This window comes from Candida tropicalis (genome assembly GCF_000006335.3).
Source record: "Candida tropicalis MYA-3404 genomic scaffold supercont3.5, whole genome shotgun sequence".
NCBI classification, from domain to species: Eukaryota; Fungi; Ascomycota; class Pichiomycetes; order Serinales; family Debaryomycetaceae; genus Candida; species Candida tropicalis.
Genome location: NW_003020057.1, coordinates 491,904 through 519,032, shown reverse-complemented (window position 1 = coordinate 519,032; position 27,129 = coordinate 491,904). Strand labels below are relative to the sequence as shown.

At 33.9% G+C, this 27,129-nt stretch overlaps 12 protein-coding genes across 12 annotated transcripts; 7 read left to right on the top strand and 5 right to left on the bottom strand. All coding sequences in view use genetic code 12, as the record gives it.

Moving 5' to 3' along the window:
* Position 1: 1 nt before the first annotated feature.
* On the top strand, positions 2–2,329 carry ATG1 (serine/threonine protein kinase; the record flags this gene model as incomplete). Its single annotated transcript, XM_002549605.1, has 1 exon — positions 2–2,329. One exon carries the CDS (start codon positions 2–4, stop codon positions 2,327–2,329), a length of 2,328 nt encoding a protein of 775 aa, XP_002549651.1.
* Positions 2,330–3,786: 1,457 nt separating this feature from the next.
* Positions 3,787–4,191, bottom strand: CTRG_03947 (uncharacterized protein; the record flags this gene model as incomplete). Its single annotated transcript, XM_002549603.1, has 1 exon — positions 3,787–4,191. The coding sequence occupies one exon, from the start codon at positions 4,189–4,191 to the stop codon at positions 3,787–3,789; it is 405 nt and encodes a 134-aa protein (XP_002549649.1).
* Positions 4,158–5,846, top strand: CTRG_03946 (uncharacterized protein; the record flags this gene model as incomplete). The annotated part of the gene is made up of 1 exon (XM_002549604.1): positions 4,158–5,846. One exon carries the CDS (start codon positions 4,158–4,160, stop codon positions 5,844–5,846), a length of 1,689 nt encoding a protein of 562 aa, XP_002549650.1.
* Positions 5,847–7,146: 1,300 nt separating this feature from the next.
* Positions 7,147–7,896, bottom strand: CTRG_03945 (protein-lysine N-methyltransferase; the record flags this gene model as incomplete). Its single annotated transcript, XM_002549602.1, has 1 exon — positions 7,147–7,896. One exon carries the CDS (start codon positions 7,894–7,896, stop codon positions 7,147–7,149), a length of 750 nt encoding a protein of 249 aa, XP_002549648.1.
* Positions 7,897–8,138: 242 nt separating this feature from the next.
* On the top strand, positions 8,139–12,428 carry CTRG_03944 (transcription factor TFIIIC subunit; the record flags this gene model as incomplete). Its single annotated transcript, XM_002549601.1, has 1 exon — positions 8,139–12,428. One exon carries the CDS (start codon positions 8,139–8,141, stop codon positions 12,426–12,428), a length of 4,290 nt encoding a protein of 1,429 aa, XP_002549647.1.
* A 188-nt stretch (positions 12,429–12,616) lies between these two features.
* CTRG_03943 (telomerase inhibitor) lies at positions 12,617–13,495 on the top strand (the record flags this gene model as incomplete). Its single annotated transcript, XM_002549600.1, has 1 exon — positions 12,617–13,495. The coding sequence occupies one exon, from the start codon at positions 12,617–12,619 to the stop codon at positions 13,493–13,495; it is 879 nt and encodes a 292-aa protein (XP_002549646.1).
* Positions 13,496–13,683: 188 nt separating this feature from the next.
* On the bottom strand, positions 13,684–15,342 carry PHR1 (Phr1p; the record flags this gene model as incomplete). The annotated part of the gene is made up of 1 exon (XM_002549599.1): positions 13,684–15,342. The coding sequence occupies one exon, from the start codon at positions 15,340–15,342 to the stop codon at positions 13,684–13,686; it is 1,659 nt and encodes a 552-aa protein (XP_002549645.1).
* A 1,885-nt stretch (positions 15,343–17,227) lies between these two features.
* On the bottom strand, positions 17,228–17,770 carry CTRG_03941 (SEC66 family translocation protein; the record flags this gene model as incomplete). Its single annotated transcript, XM_002549598.1, has 1 exon — positions 17,228–17,770. One exon carries the CDS (start codon positions 17,768–17,770, stop codon positions 17,228–17,230), a length of 543 nt encoding a protein of 180 aa, XP_002549644.1.
* Positions 17,771–17,948: 178 nt separating this feature from the next.
* On the bottom strand, positions 17,949–18,560 carry CTRG_03940 (MRP8 family protein; the record flags this gene model as incomplete). The annotated part of the gene is made up of 1 exon (XM_002549597.1): positions 17,949–18,560. One exon carries the CDS (start codon positions 18,558–18,560, stop codon positions 17,949–17,951), a length of 612 nt encoding a protein of 203 aa, XP_002549643.1.
* Positions 18,561–19,294: 734 nt separating this feature from the next.
* On the top strand, positions 19,295–20,944 carry CTRG_03939 (putative amidase; the record flags this gene model as incomplete). Its single annotated transcript, XM_002549596.1, has 1 exon — positions 19,295–20,944. One exon carries the CDS (start codon positions 19,295–19,297, stop codon positions 20,942–20,944), a length of 1,650 nt encoding a protein of 549 aa, XP_002549642.1.
* Positions 20,945–21,724: 780 nt separating this feature from the next.
* On the top strand, positions 21,725–23,143 carry CTRG_03938 (uncharacterized protein; the record flags this gene model as incomplete). Its single annotated transcript, XM_002549595.1, has 1 exon — positions 21,725–23,143. One exon carries the CDS (start codon positions 21,725–21,727, stop codon positions 23,141–23,143), a length of 1,419 nt encoding a protein of 472 aa, XP_002549641.1.
* A 1,780-nt stretch (positions 23,144–24,923) lies between these two features.
* On the top strand, positions 24,924–26,621 carry MNN22 (Mnn22p; the record flags this gene model as incomplete). The annotated part of the gene is made up of 1 exon (XM_002549594.1): positions 24,924–26,621. The coding sequence occupies one exon, from the start codon at positions 24,924–24,926 to the stop codon at positions 26,619–26,621; it is 1,698 nt and encodes a 565-aa protein (XP_002549640.1).
* Positions 26,622–27,129: the final 508 nt, after the last annotated feature.

Below are 27,129 nucleotides of genomic sequence, written 5' to 3'. Positions count from 1 at the left end.
AATGTCGAAACCACCTCATCACCAACGAATACCACGCCCAGAAGGAAATATAGGGATAGGAATCCAGGAAACACGAGTTGGGTCCACAAACCCTGCAAACTCAGTTGCCACCACTGTTTCAACTACAAGTACTGTCTCATCAACAAATACTAATAGTAAAATGGAATATATTGGAGTTTATAAAATAGGGCCTGAGATTGGAAAAGGGTCATTTGCCACAGTTTATAAATGTATCAATACTACCAATAATAAAGCCGTGGCTATAAAATCCGTGTATCGATCTAAATTAAAATCCAAGAAACTTATTGAGAACTTGGAAATTGAAATTCTGATTTTGAAAAATATGAAACATCCTCATATTGTTGGATTATTGGATTATAAACAAACTTCGAGTTATTTCCATTTGGTTATGGATTATTGTTCTATGGGTGATTTGTCTTACTTTATAAGACGAAGAAATCAATTGGTGAAAACTCATCCAGTTATTTCCAGTTTGTTACAACGATACCCTTCACCAGAAGGATCACATGGATTGAATGAGGTTTTGGTACTTCATTTTTTGAAACAGTTATCGTCTGCATTGAGTTTTTTAAGAAGTAAAAGTTTGGTTCATCGTGATATCAAACCACAAAACTTGTTGTTGTGTCCACCAGTACATTCAAAACAAGAATTTATTGATAGAGAATTTGTGGGATTATGGGAATTGCCCATTTTGAAGATTGCAGATTTTGGATTTGCTAGATTCTTGCCATCGACTTCTATGGCAGAAACATTATGTGGATCACCACTTTATATGGCACCAGAAATTTTAAGATATGAAAAGTATAATGCGAAAGCTGATTTATGGTCTGTTGGCGCTGTTTTGTATGAAATGACGGTGGGTAAACCACCATTTAAAGCTGGAAATCATATCGAATTATTGAAGAATATTGAAAAGGCAAATGATAGGATTAAATTCCCTAGTGCTGCACAAGTTCCAGAATCGTTAAAGTCGTTGATCAAATCATTATTGAAATACAACCCAACTGAGAGAATATCGTTCAATGAATTTTTCAGTCATCCTTTAATAACTGGTGATTTAGAAGAGACTGACGAACCGTTAGAGACTTCGGAAATGGATGAAAATCTATTTATTAGCGAGTATATCAGTCCAATTAAGCCATCAGAAAGATCACAATTTATTAATCCAATACCATTAACACCAATTGTGAATCAAGAGGAACAAAATAAAGAAGAAGAGGAGGAAAGGACACAAAACATTGAAGTAGAGGAAACGATTAAAAGACCTGTCATGAGTCCATCTCCAAAAACAGATATTCCTTCCTCATCTACAAGAGAGGATAGATTAACTAATGACAATTCTAAAGAAACCCAGAAGGATGATTTAGTATTAGATAAAGATTATGTTGTTGTTGAAAGAAAGGAAATCATTGATGATATTTTTGACAAGCTACCAACTACAACGTCTGCTAATACCACACCAAATGCAATATCATCCGGTGCACCAAGACAAAGAAGGACATCATCAACAGGAAGTAACAGAAGACCAAGTTTCACAGAGAGGAAAATATCAATCTCGCCTACAAATGCATTAAGTAAAGCCTTATTCTTGGCAAGTCATAAATTATTTGGGACTAATGCTACAAATCAACAACAGTCGACAAATTCTTCGACTCCAGTGTCTGCAATTGCTGAAAATGTCATTGATGATGATTTAATATATGGTAGTGGTTCAGGGCCTTCTATTGCAGTAACAGCGATTGTTAGCACCCCAGAAAATGACGATATGGTTTTACTGAGACTTGAAATGCTTGCAAATATGGCTCATTCTGTCAAGACATTGGCAGATGTAAAGTACAAACAGGTTATTCCTTCTCCACCTTCTTCAGACACTATTGAAGATGAAGAAGAAATTGGTTTACCCGATGAGATCGTAAAGAAAATTGCTGAGGATGGTATGAAGTTATATGACAAGGCATTATCGTTACTTGCAAAGGGAATGAATATCTCGGGAAAATGTGATTCACAATTATATGATGTATGTTTACAACGTTTCCAAATACTTAGTGAAATGGCTCCACCAGTAGTTACTGAATCTTCCGCTAGTGCAGATGTATTGCTTTACCAGCGGGCTATCCAGATTGCTAGAGAGTCTGCCATTTCAGAAATTAATCGAAAAGATGTTAAAAATTGTTTGATTTCTTATAGCACAGCTTATTATATGTTGTTATCGGTACTTGAATCTGAAGATTTGTCCGAGTCAGAGGTTAGTGAGATTAAAAAGATTGTAGATAAGATTTTAAATAGGATACATATGTTAAATAAATGAGTGTTTTTTTTTTTTTTTTTGGTTATGTGTTTTCAAAGAGATATGATTATTTGTATAATGATGAAATTTATGAGTACATATCTTACCAACCAAACTTGCTAACTATTATTATTTTATCAGTGAAACCAAACTCTTGAAATTTTATGGTTCAAATTAAGGGATATGAATATTCCAGTCATTAGTTAAACTCCTGTTGTTGCACTGATCATTTATTACTTGAACAGCCTGACTTTACAAACAACAAATGTGAAACAAATATACATTAAAATGTGTGTGATATAATTCAGATTATCGTTTTTTAGTCAAGTCTATATTAATTTCATACTATTGTAGTGAACATAATAGGAATTTTTCATTATCAATAATCTTTTCGTAAATAAAGTAACCCATTTAAATAAAAATGGTGCCAATCTACAACTGTCTTTATTGTTATCGACGAAATAGGAAATTTTTCAAATCATGTTAAAAACTCTTTCAAAGAGAAGGAGTGAAAAAAAGACACTCTCAACTGTTTAAAAACGTTATATGCAAGTAATATATATACTTCAATAGTTTATCATAGTATTACAAAAGTATATAAAGAGATATGATTAACCACCAAAATTGTTGTTTTTTTTTCTTTTATCATTATCAAACAAACAAACAACAAATAATCAACAATGGCTGCTCAACAAACTAACAACAACTCTAATGCTAAAACTCAATCCACTTCTTCTGCTTCTAAAGATAATGCTGTTATTCGTGTCTTGAATGGTAGAGGATACATGGCTTCTAACTGTACCATTATGTAAATGATATGGTGATGGTATGAATGAAGATAATTTTATTGTATTTCTTTGAAATTATTGGAAATAATCGTTGTTTATTTCTACTTATATTTATTTTTATCTTTTAAATACAATCTATATTTTAGAATATATGATGATTATCTTTATTCTTTTCTAAATCTTGTCGCTTGTGAACTGGATGTTCATTAAAGAATTGTCAAAAAAACTGCTACTTTTCGTGTGAGAACCAATTTTTTTTTTCTATACATTCATAACTGTTTCAAATTTATATATCGAGATGAAAACAAGAAGCAGCAAAGAGATAGTATTTATGATTTGGTTTGAATTTAGTGCTAGGGAGTGATAATTGTGACTATATGGTTGTAAAATTGGGATTCTATGTGTCAAAATTTCAAAATAATGTCTTGTATAGATTATATCTCAACGGGAATTGGTCCTAGCATTCACAATTTTAGTCAATATTTACAACAAAAAAATTTTAAAAATTCAAATCTACTATAAACCATACAAATGGACTACTTTTGCACCATTAATCAACCAATTTGAAATATAATAGATTCTCCACCAATAACAAGTTATAGAAATATAACACTCATAAAAGTGACAGGATAACCTTACTTATTCTATTGGTCTTAGCGGCTAGACTTTTATTTTTTTTTTTGTCTTATCTCACCAATGAAAAGTTTGCTGTCTGCATATGTACAGGAAATTGCACAAAAGGGGTAAAAATTTCCAGTCCCATGTTTGGTTTTGTTTGAATCTGATTGAAATTGAACTTGAATTACAGAAATATTGTATTTGATCACTATTCATGCCCAAAATTATACCAAGGCAGAATTTTTCAGTGATGGGGAATAAAATCACAAGGGTTAGAACTGGTTGTTGGACCTGTAAAAAACGGTATGTTGACAATGATTTAAGGTTTTTATAATACGTATCAATAGTACTAACGAGTTTGTAATAGACACAGGAAATGCGATGAAGCCAAGCCTGTGTGTAATAACTGCTCAAAAAGTAATCGGCATTGTGAAGGATACGCAATGAGATTATCGTTTGAAATTGTTCTGGGATCATCCACACCAGATACTCAACTGACAAAACTGCTGCCAAATACTGGAATCAAGAGAGGAGTATCCAAAGATGGAAATAGTGAATCAAAACGATTACGGAAAGAACATGCCAGTCATGAAAATAAATTTGTTTTCGAAAATGTTAAACAATCAGAAAGTAGCAGTTTCCCCCATGAAGCACCAACTCCATCGTCCACTTCTAATAATAATAATAATAATAATAATGCATGGTTTGAGGATCTAGAAACATTATTCACATCAACAGTAGATTTCAGAAATATTCCTAATCACAACAATGCACAATCCCTGGTGACAAATTTGATTAATTTGGAGTCACACTACGAAGAATTTGTTGACCCATCTCCAGAAGATCAAGACCAATGGGAGACCAAAAAGAAATCACTCTCAACAGAATCCACACCAATGACTACGATAGCAACAACCAACACACAGTTACAAGAAGTTACCCAGGACCCTCTTCCAGCTCTTTCCCATGAAGAAGAGAATATCCTACTCAAGCATTTCTTTAAGAAGCTTTTACCATTATTGGATGGACATCCAAGTTCACCATGGCCAGATTTGGCTTTAAAATATTGTGATTTCAATGTGGCCAGAAGTTGTTTTATATCCTTAGCGTGTATGCATATGTATGAATGTCGAGAAGGAGGGGCTGAATTCTACGAGACAGGAATCCGACATATCAATAGCACTATGGGTCACCTAATTAGTTATATCAATGAAACTATATCAAAGATGAAACTTGATTATGATTCCCATAAAATGACTAAAGAAGAAGTTTCCAAAACACATTCTAGTTCATTTGTTATACTTGTGTTGATTAATGTAGGTATCTTGTTTCTGGTGTTGGAAAAGGGTAAAAGTGGGTTGGCTCGCTATTTCTTCCAAGTATTTGGAACAATTTGCCAAGATAACGGGTTTTATGAAGAAGTGTTGATGTCAAATGATAAGAAACGATCACTTTGTGTTGCATTGAGTTGGTATGACACGGTAGCTGCCATTGTGAGTCCAGATTGCCGATTGCCTTGCTCGATGCCCGAGTGGTATGGTACTGCTAATGAGTCTATATCAACGGCAAAGATTATGGGCTGTCCTGGGGAGGTTTTCATTGCTATGTCCGAAGTTTGTTTAATCCGTCACGAAAAACACCAAGGGAATCTTGACAGTTCCAGTTATATCCAACGGTATACTGATATTAAAGATAAACTAATACACTACCGTGACTACGTTCCATTTGCTAGTGAATCCGGAGAAGAGTCGTATGTGAACAGAATGAAATGTGCTTGCTGCTGGGCATTGGCGGTGTTGGTGACATTAAACCGAGTAATGGACTTTCCAGACTACAAAGAGATGAACTGCAAAATTGTCAATGAGTTTATTAGCACATATGGAACTATGAATTCCAAGTCTCCATTGGTGACACAGATGGTATGGCCGGTATATGCAATTGCATGTGAATGTCGTACAGAGGAAGAGAAAACAGCCTTGTTGATCTACATGGAAACACTATATGAAACAGCACAGATGGGAACATTGTATTCGATGAAAGAGGTTGTGTTGAATGTGTGGGAACGGGGTTTAACATCAGAAGAGTATTTAACTGAATGGCTTGATGATGGAATTGATTATTTGCCTGTGTAATAGTTTGTATGTGTAATATAGAATAGTGGATTTCACCATCAATACAAAGACTACAGGTTTTTTTTACAACAATTACAACGTTTGAAATATAATATATACTAGTAGTTATTTAATATATAGTGTGTTTGCTTACAATTTTTGCATAGCAGCGATATCAGTAGATTGGACGTGGTCTTCATCTTCTTCAATAGAAGCTTGCAATTCATCAAGAGAAACTTTAGCATCTTCAACAACCAAGTTGATTTGAAGTTTCTTGATACCGAAACCAACTGGAATCCATTGGTGAGCACCCCAGGTCAAACCGTCCATTTCAATGGCTTTAACGTTAGCCAACAATTCTTCCAAATCAGTTTCATCATCCCATGGTTTAACATCAAGAGTGACGATAGATTTAGCAGCTGGTTTTGGACCTTTAGCAGCTTTCTTGGCAGCGTATTCAGCCAATCTTTGTTGCTTCAATTTTTCGGCTTCTTCATCGACTTCATCATCGTCGGAACCAAACAAATCGACATCATCGTCGTCTTCTTCGGCAGCAGCAGAAGCGGCTGGAGCGTTACCGGCTGGCAAAGATTCGAATTCTTCGGTGTATGAGGCAATGTGGTTGAACCATCTGGTGAATTGTGGGTAAGCTTGTTGGAAAGCTTTGTAGACAGAAACATCAGCTTGAGTGGCAGCTGAGCTATAAACTATTATGTTAGTAAAACTTAACCTAAAATATAGGTAACAAAACAAAACAAACAGCTCCAATTCGTTGCCAATTGGAATCAGATAAAAGATTTAAATCTTCTTTGTCACTCATGCGGTGGGTCTTGAATCCACCTCATAAACACGGACCAAAGATTGAGATCATCATTTAAAATTGATGATGAGCTGTCGTTCATACTAAGAAAAAAAAACATACCCATCAATGTATGATTTGTCGGCTAAGAAATCGTTCAATGATTTGATAGTTTCAACTTTGGAGAAGTCGGAGAATGACATTGTAATATGTAGGTTACTGATGTAATTGAAAGAAGAAGAAAGAAGAAGAAGAAGAAGAAGAAGAAGTAAGAAGGAAATAAAACAAATAAAAAGAAGAAAAATTTTTTTTAAGCAGAAGGAGAGAAATTTGCTGAAATTGAGAAAAATTTTCACCACTTTGTTGTCTTTCTCACGTTTCTCACCTATTCTTTTTTTTTTGCGGTGGGTGAGTGAGTGAGTGAAGCCTACGATGGCTGACGGCAATGGCTGTTTATATACAGTATTTTGATTTGAACACGACTTGATTCTATTTAGGGTTTATATGACTATACATTTGTCTCTATTTTTGAAACTTCCAGTACGAACATTCAAAACTAGCATAACAACGGAATTCATTACTCAATCCATTTTTATGCTCTGGATAGAAATCTGTCATCTTTGTGTCGGGGTAATTCTTCTTGGTGACCAATTCGTTCATTCTTTCCCCAGTAGAACTGATCAATTTGTATTTATCATCGCCTGACTTGGTTTTACCTGATCTATCCTTAACCAACAAGTTTCTGGCAGCTTCACTGGATTTGGTTTGACATTCTTCTTCCAAAAATGGTGGGTCAATCAAGATTCTGTGACATTTGTTACGTAATTTCTCTGGAATGTCATTTGGCTTGTTATAATCATAAACACTGAAGTGTTCACTTCCAGCCAAGACTTTAAATCTTGGATCAAATTCCAATAAGTAGATGTGTTCGGTAGGGATTTCTTCCGGTGGGAACTGTTTGATAGCAGCATAAACAGAAGGTGCACTGGCAATTACAACTACAGTTTCATCATCTGCACCTTCTAACAACGCTTTCCCTAATATTCTGGCTGTTTCATCAGAATACCAAAACTGAGATAATTGCCAGTCTTCTTTAAAGTCATCGATGGTGATGTTTGCTTGTTGCTTCTTTTGTTCATCGAATTTGTCTTCGGATTGTTGGTACAAGGATTCAAACTTTTCTAAACGTTCTTGTTCTTCATTTTTGAATTCTTGTAATGCAGCAAGTGCATGAGCAGACAAAGTAATTGGTTCGTCGTCTGAATCACTCATTTTGTGAATACGTAGATTATTTGGTATCTCTCTCTCTCTCTCTCTCAGATGATGAAGATTAAAATTTCAACAAAAAAATGGTTAAAGCCGGAAGAGCGAGAGAGAGAGAATTAATAAAAAAAAAAAAGGTTTGATAGAAAAAAAAAAAAAAAAAAAGAATATAAACAATTGAAATACTGGAGACGCAAAGCAAGACAATTAGATTATAGAATCACTAATATAATTTATCCTCCGATCTAAAGATGCTGTTTCCTTGTACCCCATATGAGGTTGTTCAATTTACAGTTGAGAAAATTTCATTTTCAGGGAAATATGGGTTAACAATTGAAGAGCTTTGGGAATTCATACAATTATCATTCAAACAAACAGAGAGTCTAGACGACTTTCAGAAACAAACAATTTGGCAATGGCTATTCTTTGAGAATGATGATTATGATTCGGAACAAGAATCTAAACTTTATGTCACATATAATAACAATCCAATTCCTATTACATTAAACTATAACACATTTATTGCGAATTATCCAGATCCAGAGAATGTCAGGGTATTGCCGCAATATGAAGTGCAGGCATTTTATTTGACCGGGGTGTCTAATAATAAGATGTTTTTCAAAGCGTTAGGGGAAAAACCTTATGAATTATTACAAGAAATTGCCAAACATGGCGCAAATGGTATCTGGTCCCCAGATTTGGTAGATGCAACTGGACAAGATAACCGTTCATTGACTGCACGTTTGAAGAAATTAGAAGACTACAATTTGATCATCAAAGAAAGTGCGTTCTATGCTAAGAGAAAGTCCCACAGTAATTTAATTATTCACCTGAAATTCGCAGGATCAGTTGGTGATACGATAGATGATGGATCTTCTCAAGACAACCAGAAAAAACCAAAAAAGAAGAAAGCACCTGTAAAGAGCACAGGAGGTGGAGAGGGTGATGAAGACGGAGAAGCAAATAATGATGACGCAGACGCAGACGAAGAAGAAGAAGATGGTGGTACAAGATACTACTGGAGATCACGTGAAAGAGTACGTAACCATATCATCGAAGCTTGTAAGAATGCTCCGCATCAAATTAGAGTGTTTCGAGATTTGAAACGTGAATTAAGAATGCATAATTCCCAAGTCAAGTCACATTTTTTCACAGCAATTACCAAATTTTTGCATAATGAAGGAATTGTGGAGAAGGTTAACATTAGGGATAAAGAAACAAACAAACTAATCTATGCACTTAAGTTTGTGAAAGATCCTCAAGATGAATTAATTGATAATGACGAATCTGAGTTTAATGGTTTGAATACGCAAAGTGATGAGAAACAACAAAATGGAGATACTCTAGATGATGATGACGATGATGATATTGAAACGGACGAGAATAAGTCAGTGGTATTGTTCAATAACTTTTTCCCTTTGACAGTGTTAACTGCACAGGCGGTCCAAGAGTCGAAAGATTCAGGTACAACTATTAAAGAAATCATAAGATCATTATTTGGAGATTCAAGACATAGAATGGTTGAGAGGTTATTTGACGTTCTTCCATCTTATCAATTAAAGGGTGATGCTTTAGAACATTTGAATCCATTCCCAGAAGAAGATGAATCTACTGGTATCATGCGAACATGTGAATCAGAAGGTAAGATCAAATTCTATCGATTTTACATGCGTGATAATTATCCACAAGAGTTGAAACTTAAACCTGCAAAGAAGAAAAGACCGATAAATCAAGTATTCAAGGATGGTGATTTGAACAAAGTCGAAAAACGATTACGCGGAAAATTAAACGATAGAGGTAAAGGCCCATTAGTGGAAGTACCAAAGAGACTAGGATCGGCTAATATTTTGCTCCACCCAGAAAGAGGTGAAACTCTACCGGAGGTGGTAGAAAAACCAGTGGAAAAGGCGACTACTCCAAAGGTAAAGAAACCTAGACTTGGTAGTCTAAACAAGCCACAAACTAAGCTGGTAGAGAAGAAAACTAAAAAGAGAAAACTACCAGACGAACTGGAGGATACGGATCCTATTAAAGGAAATGATATACTATCACGAATTAAAAGAGCTGCCAGAAAACCACCTATTGTTATTGATGATGATTATGATGACGACGAGGTGGTGGAAGAAGAAGAAAAAGAGGACGTTGCCACAGAAGAAAATAAGGACGAGGATTACAAAGAACCTGAAGCTGAAGCAACTGAAGAGGATGTTGAAATGAAAGATGTCGACGAAGATGATGATGAGTTGGAGGTGGTGGAAATAAAGATTACGAATAATGTAGCTGATACAACTGACCAACTGATAACCAATGGAGATACTTCTTTCAATGATGATGTATCATTTAATGAAGAGACATCGTTTAATAGTGATACTTCTTTCAATGAAGAAAATGGTGGAACGCACATTTTCATTTCAAAAAAGACAAGGGAAAGATCGAATAAAAAGAAGAATACTGGACTTCGTGAGAGACTCTTTGCTGATAGTAAAAGTGAACTTAGACGTAACTTGATTATTGAGATGACTAAAGAGAAGGGTGGTGTTGCTTACACAAGTTCTGAATTTCTTAGAGAATTGGATGCCAGACTTGGTAATACGACAACTAAAAGTGATCGAAAAACGCTTACTCGTGATCTTGCAAGATTACAAGAATCTGGTCATTTGGAAGTTGAAGTGGTTCATATGCAATTAAGTGGACAGGATGTTACTCGTTCATTATTTTACCTAACAGATGAAGGTTTGCGTCCCACTAAAGAACAAATTGATTTGGCTAGAGAAGACTGTAAAACTGATTCTAGTCATTCGACTACCAAGCAAATGCCTAGTCATAGAACCGTGGAATCTGAATATACTTTGTTTGCTATTGACTCTCCATTCAAGGGGAGAAGGTTGGAATCTTTGTCTAAAGCTACTTCGAGAGGACGTCCAATGGGTCGACCAAGAAAGATTCGTCAAGAGCCACCTGTTAAAGTGCCGGTTGAAGATGATGATGCTTTAGACACAACAACGAAGAAGAAAACCAGAAGCAGAAAGAAGAAGAGTAAAAAAATTGAAGATGAGTTCAACGAAAGAGAATTGGCGGAAATTCCAGAAGCGATCCCAATTAAAATCAAACCAGAGCCCAAGGCAGAAGTGTCATCTATTGTTAGAAAGAAACTTAAAAGGAAGACAGCACCTGAAAAGAGATCTGGTAAAGGACGTTCCAAAGATGGAAAAAATACAGTTGCGCTCAAAATGGACGAAGAAGGTGCTATTACATTATTCAGAGCTGTTTGTATTTCCAAGGCATTTATTCGTAATATGATTGATTTTGATTCCATTAGTGAAATATTCAATAACGCTGATGTTGATTCCTTGAGAAAATCATGGTCGTTACTTCGAAGATCAATTGGTGGTGCAGAAGTTATTAATCGAGGGGTCAAGGAATTTGAAAAGATTGTAACCAAAGCCATTGAAGAAGAAGATGTTGATTCAAGTGATTTAGAAAATATAAAGTATCCCTTTTTCTTGGAATTGTGGTCTAGATATGAGGCTGAATATGAGCAAATTTTAGATGTCATGCCATTGTACAAAAATATTGAAGATAATGATAAACATTACGAAAGAATTCCAGTTAACTTGTTTACTTATGAAACGTATGATGTTTATGAAACCCAATCTATGACAACCAGAGAAATGCAACTTGCAAATACTCCATTTTTTGAAGACAACACAGAAAATAATAATAATGATTTACTGAAAGTATCACCACATAAAGAACATGATGATGTACGCACTGTGTTCAAAGCTGTGTTTGGTACATCTAAACTGAATGGTGCACCAGAACAACTTGATAGACTTTTGAGACATCATACAACGCTGGTTCTTCGTACAGTTTCAGAAGGAATGATCCGGGATAAAGAATTGGTATATTATGGAGATGATAATGAAAATAATTTTGTTTTGACAGAAAAAGTATATGCTGCATTACAAGTTAGAATCAAATCGTTATTTTTCAATAAAGCAGCTCAGTTTAGGGAAAGTTTAATTCCTGTAATCAATTCAAATAAAGGGCTCATATTGTCACAAGGTATAAGCAATGGACAAATGGCACAGGTTTTACAATTAGTGTCTGAATCTTGTATCAGTCTTGGTAGAATTGACAAGAACTATGATTTTGAAGGATATGAATCAAGATTGTTGAATAAAGGATTTTTAGATTGTGAAATTGTGGTGTATAAACCAGAAACATGCATTCCATTAGAAGAAGATACTAGAATGACAACGTCTATACCTACGGGTAAAGTATGTTCAAGAATTTGGTTAGATGTCAATGGACAAATTGATAGTAAATTATGGAGAGATATCCTTGTTGCAGTATTGTACCATTTCCATTTCCGTCCAGGAGTTACTCTTGAATTAATTTTCAATAAATTTGATTCATTATTAAGTGCAAATGATTTCAATTCAGTTATTGAATGGTTATTAGAAAATGAGTTTATTAGAAAAGGATCATTTGGTGGGTTCTATACAACTGATAATTGGTTATCTGTATTAGGTAGTTAAGTAGGCATAAAGAAAGAATGAACGAACGAAAAAAAAAAAAAAAAAAAAAATGTACACAAAAACCATTTCCTCACGTTAAACCAAAAAAAAAAAAAAAAAAAAAAAAAAAAAAATTTCCTAATCGCATCTCTCTTATTCATACACTTAAACATTGATTCTACAACTATAGACAACAGGAATATAACAATATGGGATTAGCAGGAACGAAAGTGAAACAAAGATTTGGTAATGATCCAAGAAACACAAATTGGTCTAATGATACATCACGATTTGGACATCAATATCTTTCAAAAATGGGATGGAAACAAGGATCCGGATTAGGTTTAGTATCTCATGCTTTAACTAGTCATGTTAAAGTTTCAATTAAAACAGATAATGTAGGATTAGGAGCAACATTACATAAAAGAAAAGGTAAAGATGGAAAATTGGAAGAAGATGGTATTGCTGGATTAGATGCATTTCAAAGAATTTTAGGTAGATTAAATGGTAATGAAGATAGTGTTAATAAAGTATTAGATGATGTTAATAAAAATAATATTATTGATGGAAAATGGGGGATGAGATTTGTTAAGGGGGAGACTTTAAGTAGTACTTGGGATAAAGAAAGTAAGAAATTGATTTCTTATAAGAATAATGAAAAGAATGGAGGTGAAAGTAAGAAGAGAAATCGTGATGATGGTGATGAGGAGGAAGATGAACCAAAACTGAAGAAATCGAAGAAAGACAAGAAGGAGAAGAAGGAGAAGAAGGAGAAGAAGGAGAAGAAGGAGAAGAAGGAGAAGAAGGAGAAGAAGGAGAAGAAGGAAAAGAAGGAGAAGAAGGACAAGAAGGACAAGAAGGACAAGAAGGACAAGAAGGACAAGAAGGACAAGAAGGACAAGAAGGACAAGAAGGATAAGAAGTCCAAGAAAGACAAGATACGAACAATTGAAGTTAAAGAATCATCTTCAACACCACCTCCAGCAATTGCATCTAGACTTTCGGCAAGATCAAAATGGATTAAACAAAAAAGAGCATCAGTTATGGATTCTAAAGCATTAAATGAAATTTTTATGGTCACCAATTAGATTGAAGATTAGATTATAGAATATGTATATATAAAGATAATTATAAAAGAAAAGAAAAAAAAAACATTATTCATTTATTTTTCAAACTTTAATATTTATTTTTTTATTGAATTTAAACGATATACAAATGTGAATAGTCACCACCCATTCACGAATTTAGAAAACAGACAAAACTCTATATACCTTTTCTAATTGAGTAAAATGGACATACCACCAACAAAAGCAGTAACAATACCAGTAATGGTGAATAATTTAGTCATAGACATTTCACCAGCAACTCTAACACCAGCATTGGAGCTTGAGCCGGAACTAGTACTGGTTGAGGAAGAATCAGAAGCAGAACTAGAACCAGAGCTGCTACCTGATCTAGTAGATGAACCGGATCTTCTTGTACCAGAACCAGAACTAACACCTGAAGCACTACATCTAGAAGTTTCAACAGCATCGGAATTGATAGAAGCACTACCACCGAAATCACAAGCATCGGATCTTTCATTTTGGTCATGGTAGTATTGGTTCAAAACAAAGGATAAACGATCTTTATCAGAACAGAATGAGAAACTACCATAAGCACCTTCATTACCATCAGCCGAAATTTCTGAACAATCAATGTAACCACAAACTTCACCAAACAAGTCACCGTAATCTTCTTCATCAACATCATCAGCAACGACACAGTTAAAAGATTGGGCAAGACAGTCACAGTATTCTTCATCTGGGGTTGGTGGCAAGTCAGTGGCAGCTCTCCAAGTAGAGAAACTGTTATCTGGACAAGCCAAAGTTCTGGAAGCTTCTGCTGAACCAATAGTGGAACGAGTAGCCAATGATGGACTAATGTTATTAATTTGGGATCTGTAGTTGTTGTAATCAGACATGGTGGAAACTTTGCTACCATCTAATGAAACTAAACCATAGTTGTTAGCTTCTTCATAATACATATAGACAATACCACCTGACCAAACATCAGTCATTTTATCTGAAAACAAAGTACCAACTTCTTGGAACAAACGTGGACGATTAGCATTACAACCATATTCGGAGAAGAAAATTGGAATGGTCAAGTTTTGGAATTCTTCAGTTCTGTCTTTATAACCAGAAGTTTCAAAAGTTGATCTACCACACCATTCATACATGTTGATACCAAAGAAATCAGCACGGTCATCCAAAGAACCACAAGCAAAATAATCAGCAATGGCAACTCTAGTTTCTTCGTCATCGTTGGAAGAGTAACCAACTGGGATTTCTCTATAATCATTGTCTTTAATATATTTCTTCATGTCTCTAATAGCAGCTTTAACAAATGGAGAAGCATCAGTATTGGTACGGTTATTGGTAACTTCATTACCGGCAAAGAAACCCAAGACGTTTGAATATTCTTGTAAAGTGTCAATAACTTTAGTGTAACGGTCGTAAACATCCAAGTTCCATTCTGGGTTGTTTCTGTTGATAGAAGTGGTTGGTTCAGATAAATCAGCAATGATGTAAATACCAGCGTCACTGAAAATCTTCATACATTCTTCATGATCGTTATCAGGATCAACGGCATAAACTCTCAAAGTGTTGGTGTTTGTAGCAATGAAATATTCAACATCACGTTTACAAGATTCTGGATCAACCAAAGGATCATTGTATTTTCTATTTGGATCAGAATCATAAGAAATTGTAGAAACAGAACCAGAAGTATCTTGTTGATAAGCAATACCTCTAATCAAGAATTGGGAACCATTGTTGGAGTAGAAGAATTTGTTACCGACAACTTCAATAGGAGGGGAAACATCTTCGAATTTAGCCAAGGCCAAAGAAGACAAGGCAGTTAAAGTAAGTAATGACTTGAGTATAGAAATCATTCTTAGAAATATCTATGTGGATAAGGATTGTAGCAAGGAATATTAAAAAAAAGACGGAGTTGAAAATCTAATATTAACAATAATAAAGGAAAAAGGAAATAAAAACTCTCTAAAAGCACTGAATGAAATAATGAAAAGAAAATACAACAATTGTGTGATTTAATTAAAATGTGATTTGATTTTGGGAAATGAAAATAAATAAAAATAAGAAAAGAAAAAATTTTCTTTTTGCAATAAACTCACACACACACACACAAAAATTGATGGGAAGGGAGCAGGAGGGATGAATTTCTGATTGACCTAACAAAACTAAAGTGTAAAGTGCAAACAGGGAACAGACGTAGTAAAGGGTTGGTGTCCTTAAATTGGAAAATAATGAAAACGAAAGTTGTTGAAAAGTGGTTTGGTTAAGAATATCAAATAAATGAAAAAAAAGGTAAAAGTAAAAGAAACAGAGGGCAGGGCGGGAGGAATCTGAGTTTATATAAGAGAAAATGTGAATCTTCAGAACCTGATCTTTAGTTTATTCAACGTAACTTAGCTTAGCAAGTACTTTGTTTAATGTGGGCACTTGGGATCATTGACGTGTACCAAGAACTAAAAAAATTTTATTTTGCATTTTCGTTTTTTTCCATATGCTAAGAAAAAAAAAATAAAAGAAAACTTATACTAAGAAAAAAAAATAACCCAGTGGGTGATTTCAGCGTGCACACATAATCGATTCCGAGTCGAGTTAAATATTTTTCTTGTTACATTTTCGTTGGTTTTCCTAATAACCTCTGTTTGTTTGCAATGACCCATCAACAACTGTAAAGACATTTGACCAACGAGTAGATGAGGATAATGCTAACTTTTTGCAGCAATTATTTACAATGCACATCATCGTAAGCCTTGAATAATTAAGTCGTAAAAACAAGACAGGGTTACAGAGGGAGAACAGGGAAAAAAATACGCCTCCTCCTCCTCCAACTTTAGATTGCTTTTCTTCTGCTTCACGACGACCACGTCAAAAAAAGGGGGCGGCCACAGGTGGAGGGAGGGAAGGAGGGAGGGAGATCGATGGAAGGGGGAAGCGCGACTACAATGACGTCGTGATAGAAGCAAAACAATTGAAACTGTTCCAATGTCTTTTGTGTATCCATAGTAGCCGAGATGAATGAATGAGAAAAATATTCAAATCTATTTTTACTCGATTCATTCAATTTCAAAACATTACATAACCCATCTGTGATTTGAAATGTGACAGAACTATATGTCATTATTGAATGGGAAACAATACTTTGTAACGACCAATTATTTTGTCATGGGTCTCACACACACGACCTAACAAAAAATTTTCAGATTTCTTTTGTTCCTTTACGTAAACTTGTTGCACAAAGCACGACTTTTATTTTCTTGGGCAATTTTGGTGGCTGTGTCTCCTCGTGCTTGCGCAGACGGGGCGATATAAACTCAAATTAAATTTTTGGGTGTGAAAACCTAAAACGAATCATAGAAGGTGTTTATTATTCTTATCCTCTTGCGAGACGATGTGCTTATCACTGTTGCAAAGTGACAGCTTGTGTGAAATACATAATTTTTTTCTACTCCAGAGTTTATAATTATTACGATGATCTATTTTTAGTCAAACTTTGTAAGTGATTCTTGGTAAAAAATAAAATAATATCCCAATGATCATTATCGTGACCTTGTATCTATACATATATATGCAATTAATTTATTTTAAATTGACATATTTGAAATGACCCAAGTATAAATCAATGATTATGATTTAAAACAACTGCAAAATTATTCAATAATAACTATCAATAATAACTTTTATGTAATCTAGAAATTACTATCTATTCTACAATTATGAACACCACACACCTACTTAGTTACCTACTCACTTACCACCTTCCAACACCTTCAATCTTCTTCTCAATGCTTCATTAAAACAAATCTCTTGTGCCAAGGGGAAAAATGTCTGTACCCATCCTTTCTTGTAACTCTCACATTCAGCTACAATTTCCTTCAACTCCAACTCTTGGAACTTGATCTGGAACTCGTATTGTTTGAAAATATCGTCTCCAATTAATCCATTTTGATACAATTTGGTAAATGCCCCCTCGTTCTCTTTTAATTTCATCGATCTTCTAATCGCTTCAGCTGCTCTTCTCAAAAGTGCAGCCTTCATCACCTTTTCATGTGGTTTCTTCTCCTTAGGTAAATCTGCATCAACATATGCTGCTTTCAATTGATGATAGATCTCAGCAGGGTAGTTTTCTTTGAATAATGGTTCAATCTCCGTGAACGACTGTAATCGTCTTCTTCTGTAAACAATCGAGAATATCACAAACACCGTCAACACAACACCCACATAGATTAATGGTGTAAATACAGAGATCTTGACAATCTCTGGTTCGGGAATAGCCGTCTCTTCTGCCATGGTTGTTCTAGCTGGTGGTAGTTGTACTAGTTGTGGTGGTGATTCAGAGATAATTGAAAAATTTCTACTGTCTCACATGTTTTGCTAACACGTCAAGCGAGAGCATGGTATATAAAAAAAGTCGTGCATTCTACAAAATACTCTCCAGCAAGACACTTGTCCTACACTTCTTATCCAACTACCAACCATCGCTGTTTCTCTTGTGTTTGATCCCGAAATATCTGGCCAACTCGTCATAGATCTCATTCACTTGATCATCATCAAAGCTCTTACTCATCTCTTCGATATCCTTATTCTTACTGATATCCAAAATCGCATCCTTAGCATTATCCTGTTCCAACGCTTGCTCAACCTCTTGTTCATTAGGAACAATAATCTCATAAAACACACCTAGTCTGATCAATTCCTTCTTTGATAAGTCTTTGAATTCTTGTAATGTTTTAGGAACGGCAAATTCCGGCAACTCACCATCTCGATTCATAATAGGAGCTAATGTTTCTTCATCATACTGAAGGGTTGAGTTATATACTCTTCGCATGGTTCTATCTTCTAATGAATCCAATTGTGTTTGTAGTTCAGTAACAAGTTGTACGATATCTTCATTGGTGATATAATCAGACATATCAACTGGTGGTTGATTAGTGGTGGTGGAGGAGTCCAATTGTCCCTTGAGGTTTTTGATTTGCATTTCCATTAATCGTTGACCGGTTTGCGCAATTAGTTTGCTTTGTTTCTCAACTAGAGCCTCCAATGCAGAGATACGTTGGTTGACATCTTCTGAAGTAGACATGGCTTGGAATAGTTTCAATTGTGTGTGTGTGTGTGAATGTTGATGTTGATGTTGAGAGAAAACCCTGATTTTCCGATTATGTGTTTATTTTTTTTTCAGTTGTGTTCCCAGTTTGGATGGATTTTATTGCTGCGAAGGAATTCAATGATTGAGCAGATTATAAGGAGAAGTGAAGTCTATAGAACGCATGTGAATAGAGAAAGTTATCAACCGAAGTTGTCAAATAGAAAGATTATTTGGCTATAGTAATTATACAATATTTCTTGCATGTATGTGTTTCAATTCGCCTGAAGATTTAGCAATCCGAGGAATGGTAAAGCACCAAACAATCAATACAAACGACTTCTATCGATATCCATTAATGTGCAAGTTCAAAGATAGAAATCAACAGATCTCCCACTTGGACACGGCACTAATTTTCGGTTTATCAATTAATCACCGGCTCATCATTATCATCATAATTCCATATAATGTCTTTAACCTACCTTAGTCGGAAAGAGTAATCCAATAATTCGATAGAAAATCCATTATCTTCCATTTTTATTTTTGATTTTTCCAATTCAGTAATTAATTCCGATACCCGATATTCTTTCAATTCTTATCTACATATTTTTAAGTAATCACTTTATTTCTTTCTTTCTTTCTTTCTTCCCCCACGCGCGATATATAAGAACTCCACAAAATTACCGATCCAGTTTTCCATAATTATCATTCTATCAACAACATACTTCATAATGACTGTTATTAAACCTATTTACAAAGATATTGCATTAAAGAAAAGATCAGCTAGAGATGCCAAATTTAACCCAGATTGGCTTATTCCTGAATCTGAATTACCATCTTCTGATGTTAAAGATATTTTATCCTGGATTTCGAAAGGTAATTTCTTAACTCCACACGAGTTAGAAATCACTGAAAGTAATGCTATTGAAATAGTTACTAATATTAAACAACAAAAATGGAGTTCTTTACAAGTAACTAAAGCATTTTGTCATCGTGCTTCAATTGCTCATCAATTAACTAATTGTCTTACTGAAATTTTCTTTGATGAAGCTATTGAAACAGCTAAAAAATTAGATGAATATCAAGAATTAAATAATGGATCTACAATTGGACCATTTCATGGATTACCCATTTCTTTAAAGGATAATTTTAATGTTAAAGGTCAAGCAACTACTATTGGAATGGTTAATTTTTGTTTTAATCCTGATAAATTTGATTTTGATTCAACATTAGTTTCAAATTTACGTGATCTTGGAGCAATATTATATGTTAAAACAAATGTTCCAGTAGCTATGATGATGCCAGAAACTACAAATCATATTTGGGGGAATACTTTAAATCCAATGAATACTTCATTAACTTCAGGTGGTTCACTGGGTGGTGAAGCTGCTTTAATTAAATTAAAAGGATCTCCATTTGGTATTGGTTCAGATATTGGAGGTTCAATTAGAATTCCAGCATCTTTTCAAAATTTATATTCGCTTAGACCTTCATTTGGAAGATTTCCAACTTATGGGGCAAGATCTGGATTACCTGGTTTAGAAAGTGTCAATAGTGTAAATGGTCCATTATGTAATACTATTGATGATTTGGAATTTTATTGTAAATCAATCATTGATCATCAACCTTGGCTTCATGATGCTAAATGTGTTGAAATTCCTTGGAGAAATGTTGAATTACCTAAACTTTTAAATATTGCTGTTTTAACTGATGATGGTTTTGTTAGACCAACTCCTCCAATTCGTAGAGGAATGGAAATTGTAATTGAAAAATTAACTGAAGCCGGTCACGATGTTATTGAGTGGGATCCAGTCGATCATGTTAGATTGGCAGAGATAATTGGACAATTTTTTGTTAGTGATGGTGGTCATCATGTTTTGAAACAAACTATGGAAACCGAAGAACCTTTATTTCCATATATGGAAAATTACGGAACTAGTAAAGATATGAAAGTTTCTGAATTATGGAAATTACAAAGTGAAAGAACTAAATTGATGAAAGATTATTTGGATAGATGGAATGAAACTTGCAAAGTTACTAAAAATGGTAAACCAATTGATGCTATAATTATGCCAGCTACACCATTTGCTGGAAGTCCAATTGGGAAATTTCCAACATATGTTGGATATACTTCACCATTTAATGTTCTTGATTATTCAGTTGGTACATTCCCTGTGACTAGAGCACATAAAGATTTTGATAGAGTTGATAAACGTACTGCTGGTTATAATGACATAGATATTCAAGTTTGGAATGATTATGATCCAAATGAAAGTCATGGTGGTGCTGTTGCATTACAATTAGTTGGTAGAAGATTCCAAGAGGAGAAAGTTGTTGCGATGTTGAAAGTTATCTCTGAATTAATTGGATATACCGACTAGTATATAAGTAGATAGTAATAAAATAATTATTTCTCAATCATCAAATTTAATAAAGTTGTAGAAATTTGTGTTTGAAGGGAAATTAATTATTTTTTGCAACATTTTTGAACAAAATCCGGAGAGATATAGTTATCACAAATCAGCCGTTTTTGAGAGCCACCCTAAATAAGTAATTAATTCCTATCTTAGATAAGCCAATCTCAAAAAACCACCAAAAGAGATAGGAGTTCGATATCCTTTTTTTTATTGCGTCAAGTCACAGGGACAGATGGTTCTGTTAACTATGTTGATGGTAGCTTGGGGGCGAGAAGAGTTCACGAAACAAGACTGGCTGAGAAAAAAAAAAAAAAAAATAAAAAATAAAATAAAATAATCTGACAGATGCATTGTGTTGCTCCTCACGATAAAATTCGGGTTCCGACAAAGAAATCATTGCTGTTAATTTTTTGATAAACGGAAACTTAATATCAAAGATAAGAAACTTCTCCTCACAACAATGGGTGTTTATGAGATAGAAATCTGTTGATTATCGCAAATACCTCACAAATCAAGCTAAGCTAAGCAAGGCAAGGCAAGGCAAGACAAGGCAAGGCAGAAGGCAAAGAAAAAAAAAAAAAAAACGGAGATTTCACAAATCGTGTTTAACCCGAGGCATCGTTCTTTTTCTAAAAAAAGCTCGTCGTATAAAAACACCATCGAATTCCACATCATCTATGTCGTTTTCACATTGAAATTTTTATTATACCTGATAATCTCATCAACATATCATCGCTGATTCACATGACAAAGATATTACAACCATTAAGAACTATTCGAAGAGTAGTATGGGGAGAACCTCCAAGTAATCCAACAGAACGAAGCTATTTATTCAAACTTGATGTATTTGTACTTAGTTATGTTTGTTTATTATATTGGATCAATTATTTGTCAAGAGCTAATTTACTGAATGCTTATGTTTCCGGTATGCAGGAGGATTTAAATATGAAGGGGAATGAATTTAATTTAATTAATACATGTTTTAGTATTGGTTATATTGTCGCGATGATCCCCCACAATTTAATTTTATTGAAAGTTAGACCGAGATATTGGTTAAGTTTCTGTGCTTTTGCTTGGGGTGTATTGACTTTATCATTATATAAAGTAACTTCATATAAACAAATATGTGTTATTAGATTCTTTGTTGCCATGTTTGAAAGTGTCACTTTTGCTGGTACTCATTTAATTTTAGGTAGTTATTATGATGAAGAATTATTACCTATGAGAACAGCCATATTTACAAGTTCTGGATTATTAGGATCATTGTTTTCAGGTGTTTTACAAGCAGCAATTTATAAGAATATGGATGGTCATAATGGAATTCGTGGCTGGAGATGGTTATTTATAATTGATTTTATAATAACTTTACCAATTGTCATTTATGGATTAATTTGTTTCCCTGATGAACCTCAAGTTTCAAAACCATTTTATTTCACTAATGAAGAACATGAAATTGCTCTTGCAAAAAAATTATCCAAACCTGTTACCCATGATGAATTCAATTGGTCAATTATTAAAAGAGTAACAGGAAATTGGCATTGGTATTTATTTTCATTTTTATGGGTATTAGGTGGTGAAAATGAATCATTTGTTTCCAATTCTCTTCTTGCATTATGGTTGAAATTTAAAGATTACACCATTGAACAAAGAAATCATTATCCCATGGGATTATATGCTGTTGGTATTGTATCTACTTTGATCCTGGCATTATACATTCATAGCTTTGGCAATGGTAAAGGTCATTGGATTATGGGGATTATAATCGCTATATTTGTTATTATATCAGCAATAATCCATGCTGTTGAACCACATAATACTGCAGCAGTATTTGTTTCCCAATATTTAAGTGCTATTTCGTTTGCTGGTCAAACCGTTTTCTTTAGTTGGGCAAATGTAATATGTTCAAATGATTTACAAGAAAGAGCTATTGTTTTAGCATCAATGAATATGTTTAGTAACGCAGTTAATGCTTGGTGGTCACTTTTATTTTATGCTGCTGATACTGTTCCCGAATTCAAGAAAGGGTGTTGGGCTTCTTTAGCTACTGGGATTGCTAGTATTGTTGTGGTGATCATTATTAGAGTATTACAAACTAGAGAAGCGGGTATTGTCGCAGAAGTGGTTACAGAAGATACTGAACTGGATAGACCAATAAAAGTATAGATCTGTATAGAAATAAGTGAGTTGTTAATAAGAAGATATATGTAGTTGGTTATGTGTGTCATGTCCATATCCATCATTCTAATTTTGATTTTCAAAGTAATAATCTGTTGGGATCAGATGACTAAATCCCAATTCGTTTATTAACTTCTGTTACAAAAACGCATTTTTTATCCTCAGGATTGCTCAAATTCAATACAAAGTTACACTAAGTTAGGTGGGGGGAGAAGGACAGAAATAATATTTTATTATTATTATTGTTATTATTATTTTTCAATCTTCTTCTTCACTTAGCACGTGGCTCAGAGGAACTAAGAATATCAAGAGAGATCTTAAAATCAACTTTTAGATGATGGCTTTTCAATGATCTAGATGTGCCTACAAATTTTCGTTGATCAAAAATTTGACATCTTTACTTTGAGCAAACGTAACTGGAGAAAAAGAGAGAGAAAGAAAAAATAGGGTTAGCAAAATGATCCTCGGTGAAAATATCGGGACTTCTTGGCAGGGGTCAAATGATGAAAGACTAGCCACATAGAAAAAATAATCTAAACTCAAAAAAAAAGCAAAATGAAAATAACAATTGAATATGAGCACTAAGCCATCCTGACATCAATAATGTATATAAAATAAAGAAGAAACAAGTTGGCATGGGTGACAGAAAGAGGGAACGGGGCTTTTGTTTTAGATGACAATTATATTATGTAACGAGCCACCTTAAATAGGTACAATATTATTATAATATCTCTTTTTACGTTATATGGGGGATATTAACTACCGGATTGTAAAAACAATCACCTTTGGTCATAATGGGATAACAACTTGTGAACCATTACAACAGCTAGAAGCAATTAGATTCCCCATGGGTGTGTTATCTATTTCAATACCCCAAAATCAGCGGAAATCCGTTTGAACAAAACATATCATAGAGACGCGTCTAGATTATCGCGTTTACTAAAGCTAATATAACTATTAAAATAAAAACAATCCTGTGTGAACAGTTTATTGTGAGTTTCAAAGTCACTTGTGGTGTCATATTTTGTTATCATGTCTGAAACTGCCTCCCCTTCCAACCTAAGAGAATATATTATTCACGAACGAAACAAGTGTGAATTCTGGTGACGCGACATTCATTTTAGAATGTTGACACGCAGTGGATTGGGTAAAACATATACTCTTTCTTGTTAAGTTTATCTTGATGCATAGGATAAGTTAAATTCAATTGTATTTAATACGTGTTCTAACTATGGACGTGATATTGTGCAACAAAGTATTAGGTAAACATTGTGCTAGAACGTTTCCTTAATTGTTTAATTCTAGAGCTATTTTTAACTTGCATGGTTCGTATCTTTAAAAAAATTCCCAATAAAGAACAAAATTTTTGTTCACACACGCTTTTGTGCAATCATCATGCCCCCGAAATATCAATTACTTGCAAAACGTACACCCAAAGCAAGTGCAGATATAAAAAAGAAAGCAAAAGCAATAACTAAAACTTTTTGTTTTAGTTCGTGTTGCTTGAAAATAAAACCACAATAGATTCATGTTGCTCACATTATTTTCTAATCTATTGCCCCATTCGGGTTTTCCTTCTATTTTTAACAATAGTAAAAGATTGTTGGAAGAAGAATCCTATTGGAATTTTTTTTATTATTTTTCATAGTTATATAAATAATCATATATATAACCATTCGAATATCTTTAAGATTCTATTTTTTTTTTCTTGTTTACTGCAAATTTTCTAATTTCATTAGCTCCAACCCCCATCGAGGATTCATCAACAATGTCTATACGTAGAGAAATGAAGTGGTTTATGAAACCATCTAGAATGGCAGTTTTGGTTGTTGTTACCAGTATAATACTTCTTTCAACTTTAGCTTTGCAACATCATCAAACATCCGCAATTATTACACAAGCAAATGATTATATCAGTGGTCAAATATCAGGGATTACTGACAAATTTTCCTCTCAAGAGGAAGAAGAACCAATAGATGAATTTGAAGAGGATGAAAATGATAAGGAAAAACTTAACTTACACTTGGTTAATGATTTCTGGACAAAAATTTTCAAAATATTTGATGAAAATAGATTCCTGGAAGATATCAAACCACTCATTAAATATGTTCCAAAGGCAGAACAAGCTCAAACTGATGTTAATTCAAGAATAAAATTATTATCAAAAGCTCATGTATACAATAAGGAAAATGTGACAGAATTACATAAAACTGTTTTTGATGCTCTTCCGGATAAGTTACCAGAAACCGTTTACAAACCAGGAACCAGTGGTATTGTTACAATTGGTGGTGATTTCTATTCTTGGTTGGCTTATATTAACATCATGCATATACGTAAACTTGGCTCTCAAGTACCTGTGGAAGTGATAATGCCATCGATTGAAGATTATAAACGTGAACGTGAATTTTGTGAAGTTCTTTTACCTAAATTGGATGCGAAATGTCTTATTGTACCTGAAATCATGGGTATTAAAGCTTATAAGAAATGGGAGTTTAAAAGTTATCAATTTAAAATTCTTGCTATTGCTTTAAGTTCATTTCAAAATGTTTTACTTCTTGATTCCGAAAACATGCCAGCTAGAGATCCTCAAATTCTTTTTGATCTGGCAGTTTTCAATGATCATGGTTTGGTTTTGTGGCCAGATTATTGGCAAAGAACAATTCATCCGGCTTGGTACGATATTGTGGGAAGACCTTATTCTACCACCACTAAATCCAAGAGTGGTAAATTCCCATTGAAAGAGCCAATCCAAATAACCCCACAAGAAGAATTAAAAACAAAATTTAACGACTTAGAAGGAACTATTTCTGATATGTCGACTGAATCTGGTCAAGTATTGATTAATAAAGCAACACATGGGAAGGTTGTTTTAATGTCATTATATTACAACTTATTTGGACCGGAATTGTATTATAAATTATTCAGTTTAGGTGAAATGGGTGAAGGTGATAAAGATACTTTTATTACTTCTGCATTTGTGTGTAATAAATCATGGTATCAAGTTCATTCTACAATTAGAACATTTGGTTATCATTCTGGGGGTTCCTTCCATGGTATGGTTATGGCACAAAAAAACCCACAACAAGATTATGAAAAGTATCAAGAGAACGTTAAAGAAGGAGCTGAATCTCCAGAAGATATCAGTAAATGGAATGATTTATTCAATAAAGGAGATGTTGAAGTGTTTTTCATGCATTGTAATATCAAGAAAATCAACCCAGCTTCTTATTTAAAGGATGGTGGTATTTGTGATAAAGAAAAGAATAGAATGAAAGTTAGATTCTACAGTAATTTCAAACATCACGATAATGATGGTAATGAAGTTGATTTTGAATTATCTAGATATGAGATAGTCAAACAAATATTATGTCTTGACAACACCCGATTTAGATTTATTAAAGATGCCGATTTTGCAAAGGTGTGTTCATTCCTTGACAATACTATTGAATGGTTAAAAACAGACTAAGCCATTTATTCTATACATAGACAAATACATAGAGCATAAAAGTTATTATTATTATTATTATTATTATTACATATTATTATCATTGACAATAATAGTATTTTAGAAAAATATTGTAATAAAAATAATTTCTCTCCGCCATGAAAGTAAGTAAAGTAATGAAAATGTACCCATTTTCCGATGGTAGGGCTGTGCACAATTGGTTAAAAGCCATGATCATTCTCGCTTTCCGATCGCACTTGTATCAACGACAAGATACATGATTATACTGTAAAAAAATAAAAAATCAACAGGCTAAGAAACTAGCATCATGATATATTAGTTGAACAATGCCACTATACGTGTCACTTACTTTTAGTTCTATGAAATGATTAGATTTAAAGATTATCGTACAATTCATTGATATTATTCTATGTATGATTGCATCGTTTCTTTTCTCGTACTTCGACTGGGGGGAATCCTACCAATAATTTGTGGTAATCGCACATCTCCTATTTTTTTCTTCTTAATT